Source organism: Penaeus chinensis, chromosome 19 (assembly GCF_019202785.1).
Source record: "Penaeus chinensis breed Huanghai No. 1 chromosome 19, ASM1920278v2, whole genome shotgun sequence".
NCBI classification, from domain to species: domain Eukaryota; kingdom Metazoa; phylum Arthropoda; class Malacostraca; order Decapoda; family Penaeidae; genus Penaeus; species Penaeus chinensis.
In genome coordinates, this window is record NC_061837.1 from 14,182,494 (window position 1) to 14,200,988 (window position 18,495).

The 18,495-nt window shown below is 44.6% G+C and overlaps 1 protein-coding gene across 1 annotated transcript; it reads left to right on the plus strand.

Annotated features, from left to right (window-relative positions):
- Positions 1-1,075: 1,075 nt before the first annotated feature.
- On the plus strand, positions 1,076-17,988 carry LOC125034918 (mucin-2-like; the record flags this gene model as incomplete). The annotated part of the gene is made up of 19 exons (XM_047626965.1): positions 1,076-1,199; positions 1,301-1,969; positions 2,440-2,537; positions 3,440-3,461; positions 4,380-7,481; positions 8,583-8,752; positions 8,959-9,103; positions 9,168-9,320; positions 9,621-10,313; positions 10,837-10,956; positions 11,611-12,944; positions 13,163-13,244; positions 13,528-13,659; positions 14,125-14,347; positions 14,800-14,864; positions 15,436-16,125; positions 16,709-16,768; positions 17,447-17,669; positions 17,919-17,988. Coding segments are annotated over exons 1-19 (8,175 nt in total), but the record flags the coding sequence as incomplete, so codon positions are not given.
- Positions 17,989-18,495: the final 507 nt, after the last annotated feature.

Sequence of the window (18,495 nt, forward strand, 5' to 3'; positions counted from 1 at the left end):
ATCACCAACGACTTCTGCTGCCCGGCACGGCGGCTGTTGTGGGCGATGCCTGTCTCAGGAATTGTGTGTGTTCACAATATTGTAAGTAGTGTACCAGGGTGGCGTTCGGTTCGCCACAATGCATGCAACACCTCTCTTCATGGTCTATTGTTTCTATGATCTGCCATGCACAGTGGTAACCTAGTCTGATTCTGTGAAGAATGACATCAGTACCTCTGTTGGCTCATAGCTTGTGGCATCTGAGTACCAGCTGGCCGAGGGGAGGATCTTGTTTTCTCTCTGTGAAGTTGCAGGAGGACCTTTGAGTAACCAACAACTGATAAGCTCACAACCACACGTTTACAAAAAACTACTGTCACCTACAACCTCTGAGCAACCACTGTTGAATTAACGACCACACTTTTGTAAACAACCAATGTGTCACCAATGACTTCTGAGCAACCAACAACCACGGATGAACCAACAACGGCTATGCTACCAATGACCTCTGAATAGCCAATACCACACACAAATAACCACTGTCTCATCAACGATCTCTGAGCAAGCAACAACAACTGATAAGCTAACAACCACTATGTCACCAACGACCTCTGAGCAACCAACGGCCACTGATGAAGCAACAACCACTGTTTTACAAACAACCACTCTCACCAACGATCTCTGAGTAACCAACAACCACTGATGAGCTAACAACCACTATGTCAAACCACTGGATCACCAGCGACCTCTAAGCAACAACCTCCAATGAGCCAACAACCACAATTTTACAAACACCAACGACCTCTGAGAAACAGAGAACCACTGATAAACCAACAACCACAATTTTAGAAACAACCACTGTGTCACCAACAACCTCTGAGCAAACAACAACTACAGTTTTATAAACCACTATTTCATCAGTGACCTCTGAGCAACTGACCACTGATAAACAAACAACCATTATTTTACAAACAACCAGTGTATCAGCAACATCCTCTGAAAAATCAACAACCATTAACCACACTTTTACAAACAACGGCCTCTGAGCAACCAATACGGACGAACCACTATGCCACCATAGTGGCATAGTGTCACTATGGTGACTCTGTCACCAACAAAAATACAACCAAACACAAGGCCACCAACAACCACTGAACAACTAACAGCTGAGCTGCCACTAACCAATTTTTCACTAGCAACAACTGTTCCGTCAACAACCAGTGTTGACGGAATAGTATAGTATAGCTAACAACCACAGTGTCATCAGTAACTTTTTAACCGCCAACTACCACACTACTACGAACAACATTGCCACCAACAGCCAAAGCGCCAATAACCTCTGAGCCAACTACCACACTACCCACAATTCATGAACAAACATCCGTACAACCAGAAACTACACAAAACACTTTCTTGGAATTACAACAAAGAAAAGTACAGTTACTTCAAGAAATTGAAAGACTCGAGAGCCTGATTGCTGCCTCCAACGCCACTCTCACAGCTCTGCAAAACAGCAATGAAGCCCTGCAACGAGTCATTGAAGCCATCGAGGAAGCCACTGGAAGGAAGCTCCGATCGCTTGCTTTATCGATCAAGATGACAACACAATATTGTGATGTAAATCAGGACAATGCCGTGACTGGCAACTCAACAGATCTGCTTCTTACAATGATCAAGGATCTCTCCACCAAGCTGTCCAACCTCACAACCGACCAAATCACTTGCTTCAATCAACTCATCGATAATTTCGCCACACTCGTAGAGAATGGAACCTTCGTCATCGATTCGGCTGCATTAGATAACATCACGGCCGCAATAGAAGCAGCAAGCAGTGTCGTGGGAGACCAAGTCCAGTTGTTCGTCAATATTTTGCAAGAGCAGAAACATAATCAAACAGTTGGGCTTGACCATGTGGAGAGCCAGCTAGCAGCAACGACAGATATAAATACAATGCACACAGTTGTAGATAGCTTTATCGACATGTATGAACGTATTTTCATCATAAGATGCTACACGTATGTTTTGGATTCAAGTTAATTTGAAGAACGAACTGTAATTAAAATATTTTAAAACATAACATGCACAAAATTTACAAGTATACATGTTCATGTATATTCAAGAGTCCACATTCACAGTTTGTCATGTTACTACACATCGCCCATAGATGGATGACAATTGTTTAATTGCCAGTTTTATTATTTATCATTTTCATTTATTTGTTATTAGTATTGATATATTGTAGTAAACCTCTCCTGAAGGCGATGTTCCAGGTGGAGATCTAATAATGTAGTGTGGTCCGATAGATACAATGGTTCTGCTCTTCCGTTTATTCACTCCTCACAAGTCACAAACACAACCCAATTGCACAAATACAGTAAACTAGTCAGGGCTCCACGTCACTAACACTCATTAAGGTTTCTTATCACGTGACCAGTTGCTCTTACCATGCTACACCTGCAGGACTGATCTGCGCTGACCTACTGAGGTCACATCATTATCAGTTATCTGTTACTAATCCTAAACGAGAGGTCATACAAAGGTCAACCAGGTGGCCTCCAGTAAGTTCCAATTGCCTTCACGGAACACCTACAATTAGAACTATAATTCTTATTATAAAAAGAGAAGGTTGATGGTTCTCTATTGCTGTCTCCTAACCTAATTTTCTTTTGTTCTCTCTGTTTCTCTTTTCTGAGTTCCCTCATCTATACTTCTTTACCTGTGTGTGTTTCATGTGAGAATGATAGAACCTGGAATAAATACGATTTAGCCCGTGCTTTCTTGTTTTATATATAACAAATACCATTGTTGTATTGCCATCGTAGGTGGGGGTACATCACCTGTTTACGCCAAGCATTACGTATAGTTAGATTAAAATAAGTTCATATTCATGTACAATCAAGAGCAAGAGTCCACATACATTCATAGTTTGTCATGTGTTACTATACGATGTTCATAGATGGCACAGTATTCCTTGCATTCAAAGGAAAAGACAGGCGAGGGAAAAAAGAAAAGAAATCTGGGAAGGGAACGGAAGTGACAAAACAGGGTAACGGGAGAACCGGGTTGCGATAGAGGACCACTGTTTGGTGTTTTTTTTCCAATTCTATTATCTATCATTATTAATCATTTGTTATGGTGATAATGATTATATTTATAACCATAACTGATATGATAAAAAGTTTGATAGTTTAATTTGGTACTGTCTCCCACCTTCATTTTATTTTGTTCTCTCTCTCTGTGCTCCCTCATCTACTGAATGTTTATTTGTGTGCGCATCCTTTGTCAGAGTGGTAGACCCTGGTATGATTACAATATAACCCTGTTTTCGTGTTTTGTAATTGACAATACCACTGTTGGATTGCTAACGTGGGAGGGGGTACATCACCTGTTTACGCACGTACAGTGTAAATAAAACACTTGGTAGATGTATCTTCATATCTGTTATATCAGTTCCTTCCAGCTGGTGTGTTGCAAGACCCCAAGTAAGTCACTTCTGTGATCTACATGGAGGATTATTAGAAAACTTTTTGAAAGTTACCGTCGGGTGGTCACGGGTGTGTCGGAGGTTTGAGAAAGGGTTCGTGAGTGTAGGACGATTGGGGAACACTGTGTCATATGATCCTCCATTCGTAATTTCATATTTTAGGGATAAAGTCATGAACGATGATTAAGAAACTGAATTCCTGATCTCCAATAGTCTTCGACCGGAATGCTAGACATTTAAATTCGCAAAATATAAAATGTATATTATTGTGTGATATATGAATAAATGTATGTATGTATATGTATTGCCTATATATACACATACAGTATATATACATATTGTGTGAATGTATGTATGTACATATGCGTATATATGTGTATGTATTTATATACATATATATACATTTATGTATATATATATATATATGTACATATATGTATATATCCATATACAAATATGTGTGTATATGGATATGTACATATATATGGATATATGTGTAGATTTATATGGATATACATATTTATATATGGATATGTGTATATACATAGATATATGTGTAGATATCTATGTGTGTGTATATATGGATATATGTATATGTGTATATATATATTTGTGTATATATGGATATATGTGTGTATGTGTGGATATACACACTGTATATAAAATTGATTATTGATATAGATACTGCATGTACACAGACCTAAATATACGCATATACATTTTATATATAGATGTATATATGCAGTTTATACAGTCTGATGAACCAAAAACCACTGCATATATATATATTTATATATATGTGTGTGTGTGTGTGTGTGTAGGTTATATCTGTATACATTATATGTGTATATATGGACATATATACGTGTATATATACAAAAATAAGTATATTCACTTACAACTTTACCATTCACAGGCCCTCCAACATCCACTGAACCACATACAAAAGTAACTGACCTGCCTACAGACACTGCGATTGTCACTGTGCAGTCTACAACCCTTGAATCCCTGCCAAACAATGACACAGTAACTACACTGCCACCTAAATCTACAAAACAACCAACGACTACAATGCAGCCAACACCTCTGAAAACTACTGTGGAACAAACAACCGGAGTTATATCAACTACTTTGTCATCAAAAAACACTGAGCAAACTATCACACCATCAACAAAAAATGCTGATCCACAAACGTCAGGAAAGCAACGAACTACACGGCCACCAAAAACCACTGAGCAACTAACCACCGAAGTCTTGTTAACAACAATGGTGTCACAAACAACAAAAGTAGAACCAACCACACGGTCGCACACAATTATTGCACAATCAATCACCACAGTGCCACAAAAGACCTCTCAGCAACCAACAACCACTAATGAACCAACAACCACAGGTTTACAAACAACCACTTTGTCACCAACGATCTCCGAGCAACCATCAACCACTCATGAACCAACAACCACAGTTTTGCAAACAACCACTGTGTCACCAACCACCTCTGGGCAACCAACAACCACTAATGAAAGAACAACCAAAATTTCTACAACAACAACTGTGTCACCAACGAGCTCTGAACAACTAACAACTGCTGATGAACCAACAACCACAGTTTCAAAAAAAAACACTGTATCACCAACTACCTCTGGGCAACCAACAAAAACTATGTCACCAACGACCTCTAAACAACTAACAACCACTGTGTCACAAACGACCTCTGGACAACCAACAACCACAGTTTCACAAACAACTACTGTCTCACCAACGACCGCTGAGCAACCATCGACCACTGTTGAACCAACAGCCACTGTGTCACCAATGACCGCTGAGCAACCATCGACCACTGTTGAACCAGCAACCACAATTTTACAAACAACCACTGTGTCACCAACGACCTATAGGGAACCAACAACCCCTGATAAACAAACAACCGAAGTTTTACAAACAACCACTGTGTCACCAAAGACCTCTAGGCAACCAAAAACCACTGATGGACCAGAAGCCACTGTTTCAAAAACAATCACTGTGTCACCAACAACATTTGAGCAACCAACGACCACTGATGAACCAACAGCCACAGTTATACAAACAACCACTGTGTCACCAACGATATCCGAGCAACCAACGACCTCTGATGAACCAGCAACCCCAGTTTCAAAAACAACCACTGTGTCACCAACGACCTCCGAGCAACCAACAACCACTGATAAGCCAACAACCACAGTTTTAAAAACAACCACTGTGTCACCAGCAACCGCAGTTTTACAAACAACCACACTTCCACCAACGGCTTCTGGGCAACCAAAAACCACTGCTGAGCCAACAACCACAGTTATACAATCAACCACTGTGTCACCAGCGACCTCTGGGGAACCAACAACCACTGGTGAACCAACAACCACAGTTTTACAGACAACCACTGTGTCACCAACGACCTCTAGGCAACCAACAACCACTGTGTCACCAACGACCTCTCGGGAACCAACAACCACTGATAAACCAACAACCGCAGTTTTACAAACAACCACTGTGTCACCAACGACCTCTGAACAACCAACTACCACTGATGAACCAGAAACCACAGTTTCAAAAACAACCACTGTGTCACCAACGACATTTGAGCAACTAACGACCACTGATGGACCAACAGCCACAGTTTTACAAACAACCACTGTGTCACCAATGACCTCTGAGCAACAAACAACCACAGTTTTACAAACAACCACTGTGTCACCAACGATCTCTCAGCAACCAACAACCACTGATGAGCCAACAACCACAGTTTTACAAACAACCACTGTGACACCAACGATCTCTCAGCAACCAACAACCACTGATGAGCCAACAACCACAGTTTTACAAACAACCACTGTGTCACCAACGACCTCTGAGCAACCAACAATCACTGATGAGCCAACAACCACAGTGTTGCAAACAACCACTGTGTCACCAACGACCTCTGAGCAACCAACAACCACTGATAAACCAACAACCTCATTTTTACAAATAACCACTGTGTCACCAACGACCTCTGAGCAACTAACAACCACAGTGTTGCAAACAACCACTGTATCACCAACGACCTCTAAGCAACCAACAACTGATGAACCAACAACCACAGTTTTACAAACAACCACTGTCTCACCATCGACCTCTGAGCAACCAACAACCAATCATCAGCCAACAACCACAGTTTTACAAACAACCACTGCGTCACCAACTACCTCTAGGCAACCAACAACCGCTGATGAGCCAACAACCACAGTTTTACAAACAACCACTGAGTCACAAACGACCTCTGAGCAACCAACAACCACTGATGAGCCAACAACCCCAGTGTTGCAAACAACCACTGTGTCACCAACGACCTCTGAGCAACTAACAACCACAGTTTTACAAACCACCACTGTGTCATCAACGACCTTTGAGCAACCAACGACCACTCATCAGCCAACAACCACAGTTTTACAAACAACCACTGTGTCACCAACGATCTCTCAGCAACCAACAACCACTGATGAGCCAACAACCACAGTTTTACAAACAACCACTGTGTCACCAACGACCTCTGACCACCCAACAACCACTGACGAGCCAACAACCAAAGTTTTACAAACAACCACTGTGTCACCAACGATCTCTCAGCAACCAACAACCACTGATGAGCCAACAACCACAGTTTTACAAACAACCACTGTGTCACCAACGATCTCTCAGCAACCAACAACCACTGATGAGCCAACAACCACAGTTTTACGAACAACCACTGTGTCACCAACGACTTCTGAGCAAGCAGCAACCAGTGATAAAACAACAATCACAGTTTTACAAAAAACTACTGTATCGACAACGACCTCTGAGCAACCATTGACCCCTGATGAACCAACAACCACAATTTTAGAAGCAACTACTGTGTCACCAATGACCTCTGAGCAACCGAAAACTACTGTTTTACAAACAACCACTCTGTCACCAACGACCCCTGAGCAATCAACAACCACCCATGAACCAACAACCATAGGTTTACAAACAACCACCGTGTCAACAGAACCACCGACAACTGTGCCACCAACAACAGAACCACCGACAACTGTGCCACCAACATCCACAGTGCCACCACCAACAGAACCACCGACAACTGTGCCACCAACCACCACAGTGCCACCACCAACAGAACCACCGACAACTGTGCCACCAACCACAACAGTGCCACCACCAACAGAACCGCCGACAACTGTGCCACCAACCACCACAGTGCAACCAACAACAGAACCACCGACAACTGTGCCACCAACCACCACAGTGCCACCACCAACAGAACCACCGACAACTGTGCCACCAACCACCACAGTGCCACCACCAACAGAACCACCGACAACTGTGCCACCAACCACCACAGTGCCACCAACAACGGAACCACCGACAACTGTGCCACCAACAACAGAACCGCCGACAACTGTGCCACCAACCAGCACAGTACCACCAACAACAGAACCGCCGACAACTGTGCCACCAACCACCACACTACCACCAACAACAGAACCGCCGACAACTTTGCCACCAACAACAGAACCACCAACAACTGTGCCACCAACCACCACAGTGCCACCAACAGAACCGCCGACAATTGTGCCACCAACCACCACAGTGCCACCACCAACAGAACCACCGACAAGTGTGCCACCAACCACCACAGTGCCACCACCAACAGAACCACCGACAACTGTTCCACCAACCACCACAGTGCCACCAACAACAGAACCGCCGACAACTGTGCCACCAACAACAGAACCGCCGACAACTGTGCCACCAACCAGCACAGTACCACCAACAACAGAACCGCCGACAACTGTGCCACCAACCACCACACTGCCACCAACAACAGAACCGCCGACAACTTTGCCACCAACAACAGAACCACCGACAACTGTGCCACCAACCACCACAGTGCCACCAACAACAGAACCGCCGACAACTGTGCCACCAAACACCACAGTGCCACCAATAACAGAACCGCCGACAACTGTGCCACCAACCAACACACTGCCACCAACAACAGAACCACCGACAACTTTGCCATCAACAACAAAACCACCGCCAACTGTGCCACCAACCACCACAGTGCCACCAACCACAGAACCGCTCACAACTGTGCCACCAACCAGCACAATGCAACCAACAGACCCACTGACAACTGTGCCACAAACCAGCACACTGCCACCAACAACAGAATCACCGTTAACTGTGCCACCAATCAGCACAGTGCCACCAATAACAGAGCCGCCGACAACTGTGCCACCAACAAGCACAGTGCCACCAACAACAGAACCACCGACAAAAGTGCTACCAACCAGCACAGTGCCACCAACAACAGAATCACCGACAACTGTGCCACAAACCAGCACAGTGCCACCAACAACAGAATTACTGTCAACTGTGCCATCAACCAGCACAGTGCCACAAACAACAGAACCACCGACAGCTGTGCCACCAACCAGCACAGTGTCACCAACAGAATCGCCGACAACTGTGCAACCGTCACGCACAGTACCACCAACAACAGAACCGCCGACAACTGTTTCACTAACCAGCAGAGTGCCACCAATAACAGAACCGCCGACAACTGTGTCACTAACCAGCAAAGTGCCACCAACAACAGAACCGCCGACAACTGTGCCACTAACCAGCACAGTGCCACCAACAACAGAGCCGCCGACAACTGTGCCACTAACCACTACAGTGCCACCAACAACAGAGCCGCCGACTACTGTTTCACTAACCAGCACAGTGCCACCAACAACAGAACCACCGACAACTGTGCCGCCGACATCGGAAACGCCGACAAATGTGACACCAACCAGCACAGTGCCATCAACAGAACCAACGACAACTGTGCCACCAACATCAGAACCGCCGACAACTGTGCCACCAACCAGCACAGTACCACCAACAACAGAACTACCGACAACTGTGCCACCAACCAGCACAGTGCCACCAACAACAGAACCACCGACAACTGTGCCACCAACATCAGAACCGCCGACAACTGTGCCACCAACCACCACAGTGCCACCAACAACAGAACCACCGACAACTGTGCCACCAACATCAGAACCGCCGACAACTGTGCCACCAACCAGCACAGTGCCACCAACCACAGAACCAACGACAACTGTGCCACTAACACCAGAACCGCCGACAACTGTTCAACCAACCAGCACAGTGCCAACAACAGAATCAACCACAATACTACCAACATCTGTAAAACCTGAAACTACACAAAATACTTTACCGGAACTTCAGCAAAAAAAAGCACAGTTACTTCAAGAAATTGAAAGACTCGAGAATCAGATAGCTGCCTCCAACGCCACTCTCACAGCTCTGCAAAACACCAATGAAGCCCTGCAACGAGTCATTGAAGCCATCGAGGAAGCCACTGGCAATTCCGGAAGGAAGCGCCGATCACTTACTTACTCTATCGATCAAGATGGCGACACTGTCACGGTCGATCCATATTGTGAGGTAAATCAGGACAATGCCGTGACTGGCAACCCAACAGATCTGCTTCTTACAATGATCAATGATCTCTCCACCAAGCTGTCCAACCTCACAACCGACCAAATCACTTGCTTCAATCAACTCATTGATAATTTCGCCACACTCGTAGAGAATGGAACCTTCGTCATCGATTCGACTGTATTAGATAACATCACGGCCGCGGTAGAAGCAGCAGGCAGTGTCGTGGGAGACCAAGTCCAATCAGTTCAATTGCTCGTCAATGTTTTGCAAGAACAAAAACAAAATAAAACGGATGAGCTTGTCCAAGTGGAGAGCCAACTAGCAGCAACAAAAGGTAGAAAACCAGTACACACAGTTTTATCGACGTTTATCAGCGTATTCTAATTAGACGGTACACGTAAGTTTTGGATTTCATTTGATGACTTTCACAGTTTGCCATGTGTTACTACATGTCCCCCGTAGATGGCGCAGTATTCCTTGCATCTAAAGAAAAAGACGCGAGGAGAAAATGAAAAGGCGATCTGGGAAGGAAAAGGGATAAGAGCACGGGGTGAGGGGAGGACCTGATTGCGATTGATGACAACTGTTTGGTGTTTTATTGACAATTTTACCCATTATCATTTATTTTCTATCATCATCATTATCATAACTATAATTTTATATAAAGAGAAAAATTTGATTATTGCTGCCTCCCATCATTTTCTTTTCTTCTGTCTCTCTCCTTTCTGAGCTCCCTCATCTATACTTCTTTACCAGTGCGTTCCTTTGTCAGAATAATAAAACCTGGTACAAACATAGTTTAAAAAGTTCTTTCTTGTTTTGTAATTGAAAATACCATTGTTCGATTACTATCATAGGAGGGGGTGCATCACCTGTTTTACGCAAAGCATGTATAGTGGGATTAAAACCCTCGGTAGATGTACAGTATCTTCAGTATTTGCTATATCAGTTTCCAGCTGGTGCGTTGCGACTCCCAAGTAGGTCACTTCCTTTCCCTACATGGAGGAGAAAGAAAATTGAAGGTTAACGTGGGTGATCTCGGATATGTCAGAAGTTTGAGAAAGAGTTCGTTGTGTAAAGCGATTGGGGGCCACTGATATACAATCCTCGTTTATTCAGTAATTTTATGTTTTATTAATAAAATCATGAACGAAGATTAACAACCTCCTTTCCTTATCTTCAAAACTCTTTGAAATAAAAGGCTATATATCAAATATTGCAAATATAAAATCTAAATCATGGTGTGGGTGTGTGTGTGTACGTGTGTGTGTGTGTGTGTGTGCATGTGTATAATATATATATAAATGTATGTATGCATACATATTGCATATATATGTATATATGTATACATATCATATTTATATACATATATACAGTATACATGTATAGGTATACACACATATGTATGTATATACACATATGTATATGTATATACACATATGTATATGTATATACAAAGATATGTATATATATACACATATGTATATGTATATATACATATATGCATATATGCATATACACATGCATATGTATATATGTATATATGTATATACACATGTATTTGTACATACACATATATGTATATACACATGTTTATATACATATTCACTTAAAACTTTTAAAATCCGCAGACCCGCCAACAACCACCGAATTACATACAAAGGTAACTACACTGTTACCTACTTCCACTAAACAACCAACGACTACAATGCAGTCAACACCACTAAAAACTACTGAGGAATTAACAACCGGATTAACAACTACTATGTCACCAAAAGCCACTGAGCAACCAATCACAGCATCAACAATAACCACTGACCCAACAACGACAGAAAATCAACGAACCACACGGCCTCCAGCAACCACTGCACAATCAATCACCACGGTGCCACACATAACTATGACCCCAAATACCTCTGAGCAACCAACAACCACTCATGAACCAATAACCACAGTTTTACAAACAACCACTGTGTCACCAACGACCTCTAGGGAACCAACAACCACTAATGAACCAACAACAACAGTTTTACAAGCAACCTTTGTCTCACCAACGACCTCTGAGCAACCAACAACCATTCATCAACCAACAACCACAGTTGTACAAACAATCACTGTCTCACCAGCAACCTCTGACCACCCAAGAACCAGTGATGAGCCAACAAACAAAGTTTTACAAACAACCACAGTGTCACCAACAATCTCCGAGCAACCAACGACCACAGTTTTGCAAACAACCACTATGTCATCGAAGACCTCTAAGCAACCAAAAACCACTGATGAACCGACAACCGCTGTGTCACCAACGTCCTCTGAGCAACCAGCAACCACAGTTTTACAAACAACCAATATGTCACAAACGACCTTTGAGCAACCAACAACCACTAATGAACCAACAACCACAGTTTTGCAAACAACCACTGTGTCACCAACGACCTCGGAGCAACAAACAACCACAGTTTTACAAACAACCACTGTGTCACAAACGATATCCGAGCAACCAACAACCACTGTGTCACAAACGATATCCGAGCAACCAACAACCACTGATGAACCAGCAACCACAGTTTCAAAGACAACCACTGTGTCACCGACCTCTGGGCAACCTACAACCACTGAGAAACCAACAATCACTGATGAACCAACAACCACTATATCACCAATGACCTCTGAGCAACCAACGACCAATTATGAACCAACAACCACAGTTTTACAAACAACCACTGTGTCACCAACGACCTCTGAGCAACCAGCAACCAGTGATAAACCAACAACCACAGTTTTACAAAATACTACTGTATCGACAACGACCTTTGAGCAACCAAAAACCACTAATGAACCAACAACCACAGTTTTACAAACAACCACTGTGTCACCAACGACCCCTGAGCAATCACCAACCACCTATGAACCAACAACCATAGGTTTACAAACAACCACCGTGTCAACAGAACCACTGACAACTGTGCCACCAACCACCACAGTGTCACCAACAACAGAACCACCGACAACTTTGCCACCAACAACAGAACCACCGACAACTGTGCCACCAACCACCACATTGCCACCAACAACAGAACCGCTGACAACTGTACCACCAACAAAAGAACCACCGACAACTGTGCCACCAACCACCACACTGCCACCAACAACAGAACCGCCGACAACTGTGCCACCAACCAGCACAGTGCCACCAACAACAGAAACACCGACACCTTTGCCACCAACAACAGAACCGCCGACAACTCTGCCATCAACCACCACAGTGCTACCAACAACAGAACCGCCGACAACTTTGCCACCAACAACAGAACCACCGACGACTGTGCCACCAACCACCACAGTGCCACCAACAACAGAACCGCCGACAACTGTGCCATCAACCACCACAGTGCCACCAACAGCAGAACCGCCGACAACTGTGTCACCAACCAACACAGTGCTACCAACTGACCCACCGACAACTGTGCCACCAACCACCACAATGCCACAAACAACAGAACCGCCAAATATTGTGCCACCAACCAGCACAGTGCCACCAACAACAGAACCACCGACAACTGTGCCACCGACAACTGTACCATCCACCACAGTGCCACCAATAACAGAACCGCCGACAACTGTGCCACAAACCAGCAAAGTGCCACCAACAACAGAACCGCCGACCACTGTATCAACCAGCACAGTGCAACATACAACAGAACCACCGACAACTGTGCAACCAAGCACCACAGTGCCACCAACAACAGAACCACCGACAACGGTGCAACCAACAACCACAGTGTCTCCAACAACAGAACCACCGACAACTGTGCAACCAACAAGCACAGTGCCACCAACAACAGAACCACCAACAATGGTGCCACCATCCAGCACAGTGCCACTAACAACAGAACCACCGACAACTGTGCCATCAACAACAGAACCGCCGACAAATGTGCCACCAACCAGCACAGTGCCACCAACAACAGAGCCACCGACAACTGTGCCACCAACCAGCACAGAGCCACCAACATCAGAACCACCGACAACTGTGCCACCAACAACAGAACCACCGATAACTGTGCCACCAACCACCACAGTGCCACCAATAACAGAGCCAACGACAACTGTGCCACCAACCAGCACAGTGCCACCAACATCAGAACCACCGACAACTGTGCCACCATCAACAAAACCACCGACAACAGAATCACCGACAACTGTGCCTCCAACCAGCACAGTGCCACCAACAACAGAACCACCGACGACTGTGCGACCAAACAGCACAGTGCCACCAACAACAGAACCGCCGACAACTGTGCCACCAACCACAACACTGCCACCAACAACAGAAACACCGACAAATTTGCCACCAACAACAGAACCGCCGACAACTGTGCCACCAACCAGCACAGTGCCACCAACAACAGAACTCCCGACAACTGTGCCACCAACCACCAAAGTGCCACCAACAACAGAACCGCCGACAACTGTGCCACTAACCACCACAGTGCCACCAACAACAGAACCGCCGACTACTGTGCCACCAACAACAGAACCACCGACAACTGTGCCACAAATCACCACAGTGCCACCACCAACAGAACTACCGACAACTGTACCACCAACCACAGAACCACCGACAACTGTGCCACCAATCACCACAGTGCCACCAACCACAGAACCGCCGACAACTGTGCCACAAACCAGCACAGTGCCACCAACAACAGAACCACCGACAACTGTGCCACCAACCACCAACGTGCCACCAACAACAGAACCACCGACAACTGTGCCACCAACCAGCACATTGCCACCAACAACAGAACCGCCGACAGCTGTGCCACCAACCAGCACAGTGTCACCAACAGAATCGCCGACAACTGTGACACCAACCACCACAGTGCCACCAACAACAGAACCACCGACAACTGTGCCACCAACCAGCACAGTGCCACTACCAACAGAACCGCCGACAACTGTGCGACCAACCCCCACAGTGTCACCAATAACAGAACCGCCGACAACTGTGCCACCAACAAGCACAGTGCCACCAACAACAGAACCGCCGACAACTGTGCCACCAACCACCACAGTGCCACCAATAACAGAATCGCCGACAACTGTGCCACCGACCAGCACAGGGCTACCAACAACAGAACCGCCGACAACTGTGCCACTGACCAGCACAGTGCCACCAACAACAGAACCGCCGACAACTGTGTCACTAACGAGTACAGTGCCACCAACAGAACCGCCGACAACTGTGCAACCAACCACCACAGTGCCACCAACAACAGAATCGCCGACAACTGTGTCACTAACCAGCACAGTGCCACCAACATCAGAACCGCCGACAACTGTGCCACCAACCACCACATTGCCACCAACAACAGAATCGCCGACAACTGTGTCACTAACCAGCTCAGTGCCACCAACCACAGAACCACCGACAACTGTGCCACCAACAACAGAACCACCGACAACTGTGCCACTAACATCAGAACCGCAGACAACTGTGCAACCAACTAGCACAGTGCCAACAACAGAATCAACCACAATACTAACATCTGTAAAACCTGAAACTACACAAAATACTTTACCAGAACTTCAGCAAAAAAAAGCACAGTTACTTCAAGAAATTGAAAGACTCGAGAATCAGATAGCTGCCTCCAACGCCACTCTCACAGCTCTGCAAAACACCAATGAAGCCCTGCAACGAGTCATTGAAGCCATCGAGGAAGCCACTGGCAATTCCGGAAGGAAGCGCCGATCACTTACTTACTCTATCGATCAAGATGGCGACACTGTCACGGTCGATCCATATTGTGAGGTAAATCAGGACAATGCCGTGACTGGCAACCCAACAGATCTGCTTCTTACAATGATCAATGATCTCTCCACCAAGCTGTCCAACCTCACAACCGACCAAATCACTTGCTTCAATCAACTCATTGATAATTTCGCCACACTCGTAGAGAATGGAACCTTCGTCATCGATTCGACTGTATTAGATAACATCACGGCCGCGGTAGAAGCAGCAGGCAGTGTCGTGGGAGACCAAGTCCAATCAGTTCAATTGCTCGTCAATGTTTTGCAAGAACAAAAACAAAATAAAACGGATGAGCTTGTCCAAGTGGAGAGCCAACTAGCAGCAACAAAAGGTAGAAAACCAGTACACACAGTTTTATCGACGTTTATCAGCGTATTTTAATTAGACGGTACACGTAAGTTTTGGATTTCATTTGATGACTTTCACAGTTTGCCATGTGTTACTACATGTCCCCCGTAGATGGCGCAGTATTCCTTGCATCTAAAGAAAAAGACGCGAGGAGAAAATGAAAAGGCGATCTGGGAAGGAAAAGGGATAAGAGCACGGGGTGAGGGGAGGACCTGATTGCGATTGATGACAACTGTTTGGTGTTTTATTGACAATTTTACCCATTATCATTTATTTTCTATCATCATCATTATCATAACTATAATTTTATATAAAGAGAAAAATTTGATTATTGCTGCCTCCCATCATTTTCTTTTCTTCTGTCTCTCTCCTTTCTGAGCTCCCTCATCTATACTTCTTTACCTGTGCGTTCCTTTGTCAGAATAATAAAACCTGGTACAAACATAGTTTAAAAAGTTCTTTCTTGTTTTGTAATTGAAAATACCATTGTTCGATTACTATCATAGGAGGGGGTGCATCACCTTTTTTACGCAAAGCATGTATAGTGGGATTAAAACCCTCGGTAGATGTACAGTATCTTCAGTATTTGCTATATCAGTTTCCAGCTGGTGCGTTGCGACTCCCAAGTAGGTCACTTCCTTTCCCTACATGGAGGAGAAAGAAAATTGAAGGTTAACGTGGGTGATCTCGGATATGTCAGAAGTTTGAGAAAGAGTTCGTTGTGTAAAGCGATTGGGGCCACTGATGTGCAATTCTCATTTATTTAGTAATGACATATTTCATTAATAAAATCATGAACGAAGATTAACAACCTCCTTTCCTAATCTTCATTTTTTCTTTTTGAAATAGAAGGCTATATATCAAATCTTTCAAATATAAAATCTAAATCATGGTGTGTGTGTGTGTGTGTGTGCATCTGCAAAATATATATAAATGTATGTATGCATACATATTGCATATATATATGTATGTATGTATACATATCATATTAATATATATATATACAGTATACATGCATATGTATATACAAATATGTATATACTCATATTTATATGTATATACAAATATATGTATATGTATATATAAATATATGTATATGTATATTCAAATATATCTATATGTATTTACAAATATATCTATATGTATATACGAATATATGTATATGTATATACAAATTTATGTATATGTATATACATATACAAATATATACATATACGTATATATACATAAATGTATATACACATGTTCATATGTATATACATATGTTCATATACGTATTTACTTAAAGCTTTTAAAATCCGCAGGCCCTACAACAACAACAGTTTTACAAACAACTACTCTGTCACCAACGACTCCTGAGCAACCAATGACCACTGATGAACCAATAACCACAGTTTTACAAACAAGTGCTGTGTCACCAACGACCACTGAGCAACCAACAACAGAACCACCGACAACTTTACCAACAACCACCACAGTGCCACCAACAACAGAATCACCGACAACTGTGTCACCAACAACAGAACCGCAGACAACTGTGCCACCAACAAGCACAATGCCACCAACAACAGAACCGCCGACAACTGTGCCACCATCCACCACAGTGCCACCAACAACAGAACTGCCGACAACTGTGCAACCAACAAGCATAGTGCCACCAACAACAGAACCACCGATAACTGTGCAACCAACCACCACGGTGCCACCAATAACAGAGCCACCGACAACTGTGCCACCAACCAGCACAGTGCCACCAACAACAGAACCACCGACAACTGTGCAACCAACCAGCACAGTGCGACCAACAACAGAACCGACGACAACTTTGCCACCAACAACAGAACCGCCGACAACAGTGCCACCAACCAGCACAGTGCCACCAACAACAGAACCACCGACAAATGTGCCACTAACCACAACACTGCCATCAACAACAGAACCGCCGACAACTTTGCCACCAACAACAGAACCGACGACAACTGTGCCACCAACCAGCACAGTGCCACCAACAACAGAACCACCGACAAATGTGCCACCAACCACCACACTGCCACCAACAACAGAAATACCGACAACTTTGCCACCAACAACAGAACCGCCGACAACTGTGCCACCAACCACCACAGTGCCACCAACAACAAAACCGCCGACAACTGTGCCACTAACCACCACAGTGCCACCAACAACAGAACCGCCGACAACTGTGCCACCAACCAGCACAGTGCCACCAACAACAGAACCGCCAACAACTGTGCCACCAACCAGCACACCTGCCACCACACAACAGAATCGCCGACAACTGTGCCACCAACCAGAACAGTGCCACCAACAGAACCGCCAACAACTGTGCCAC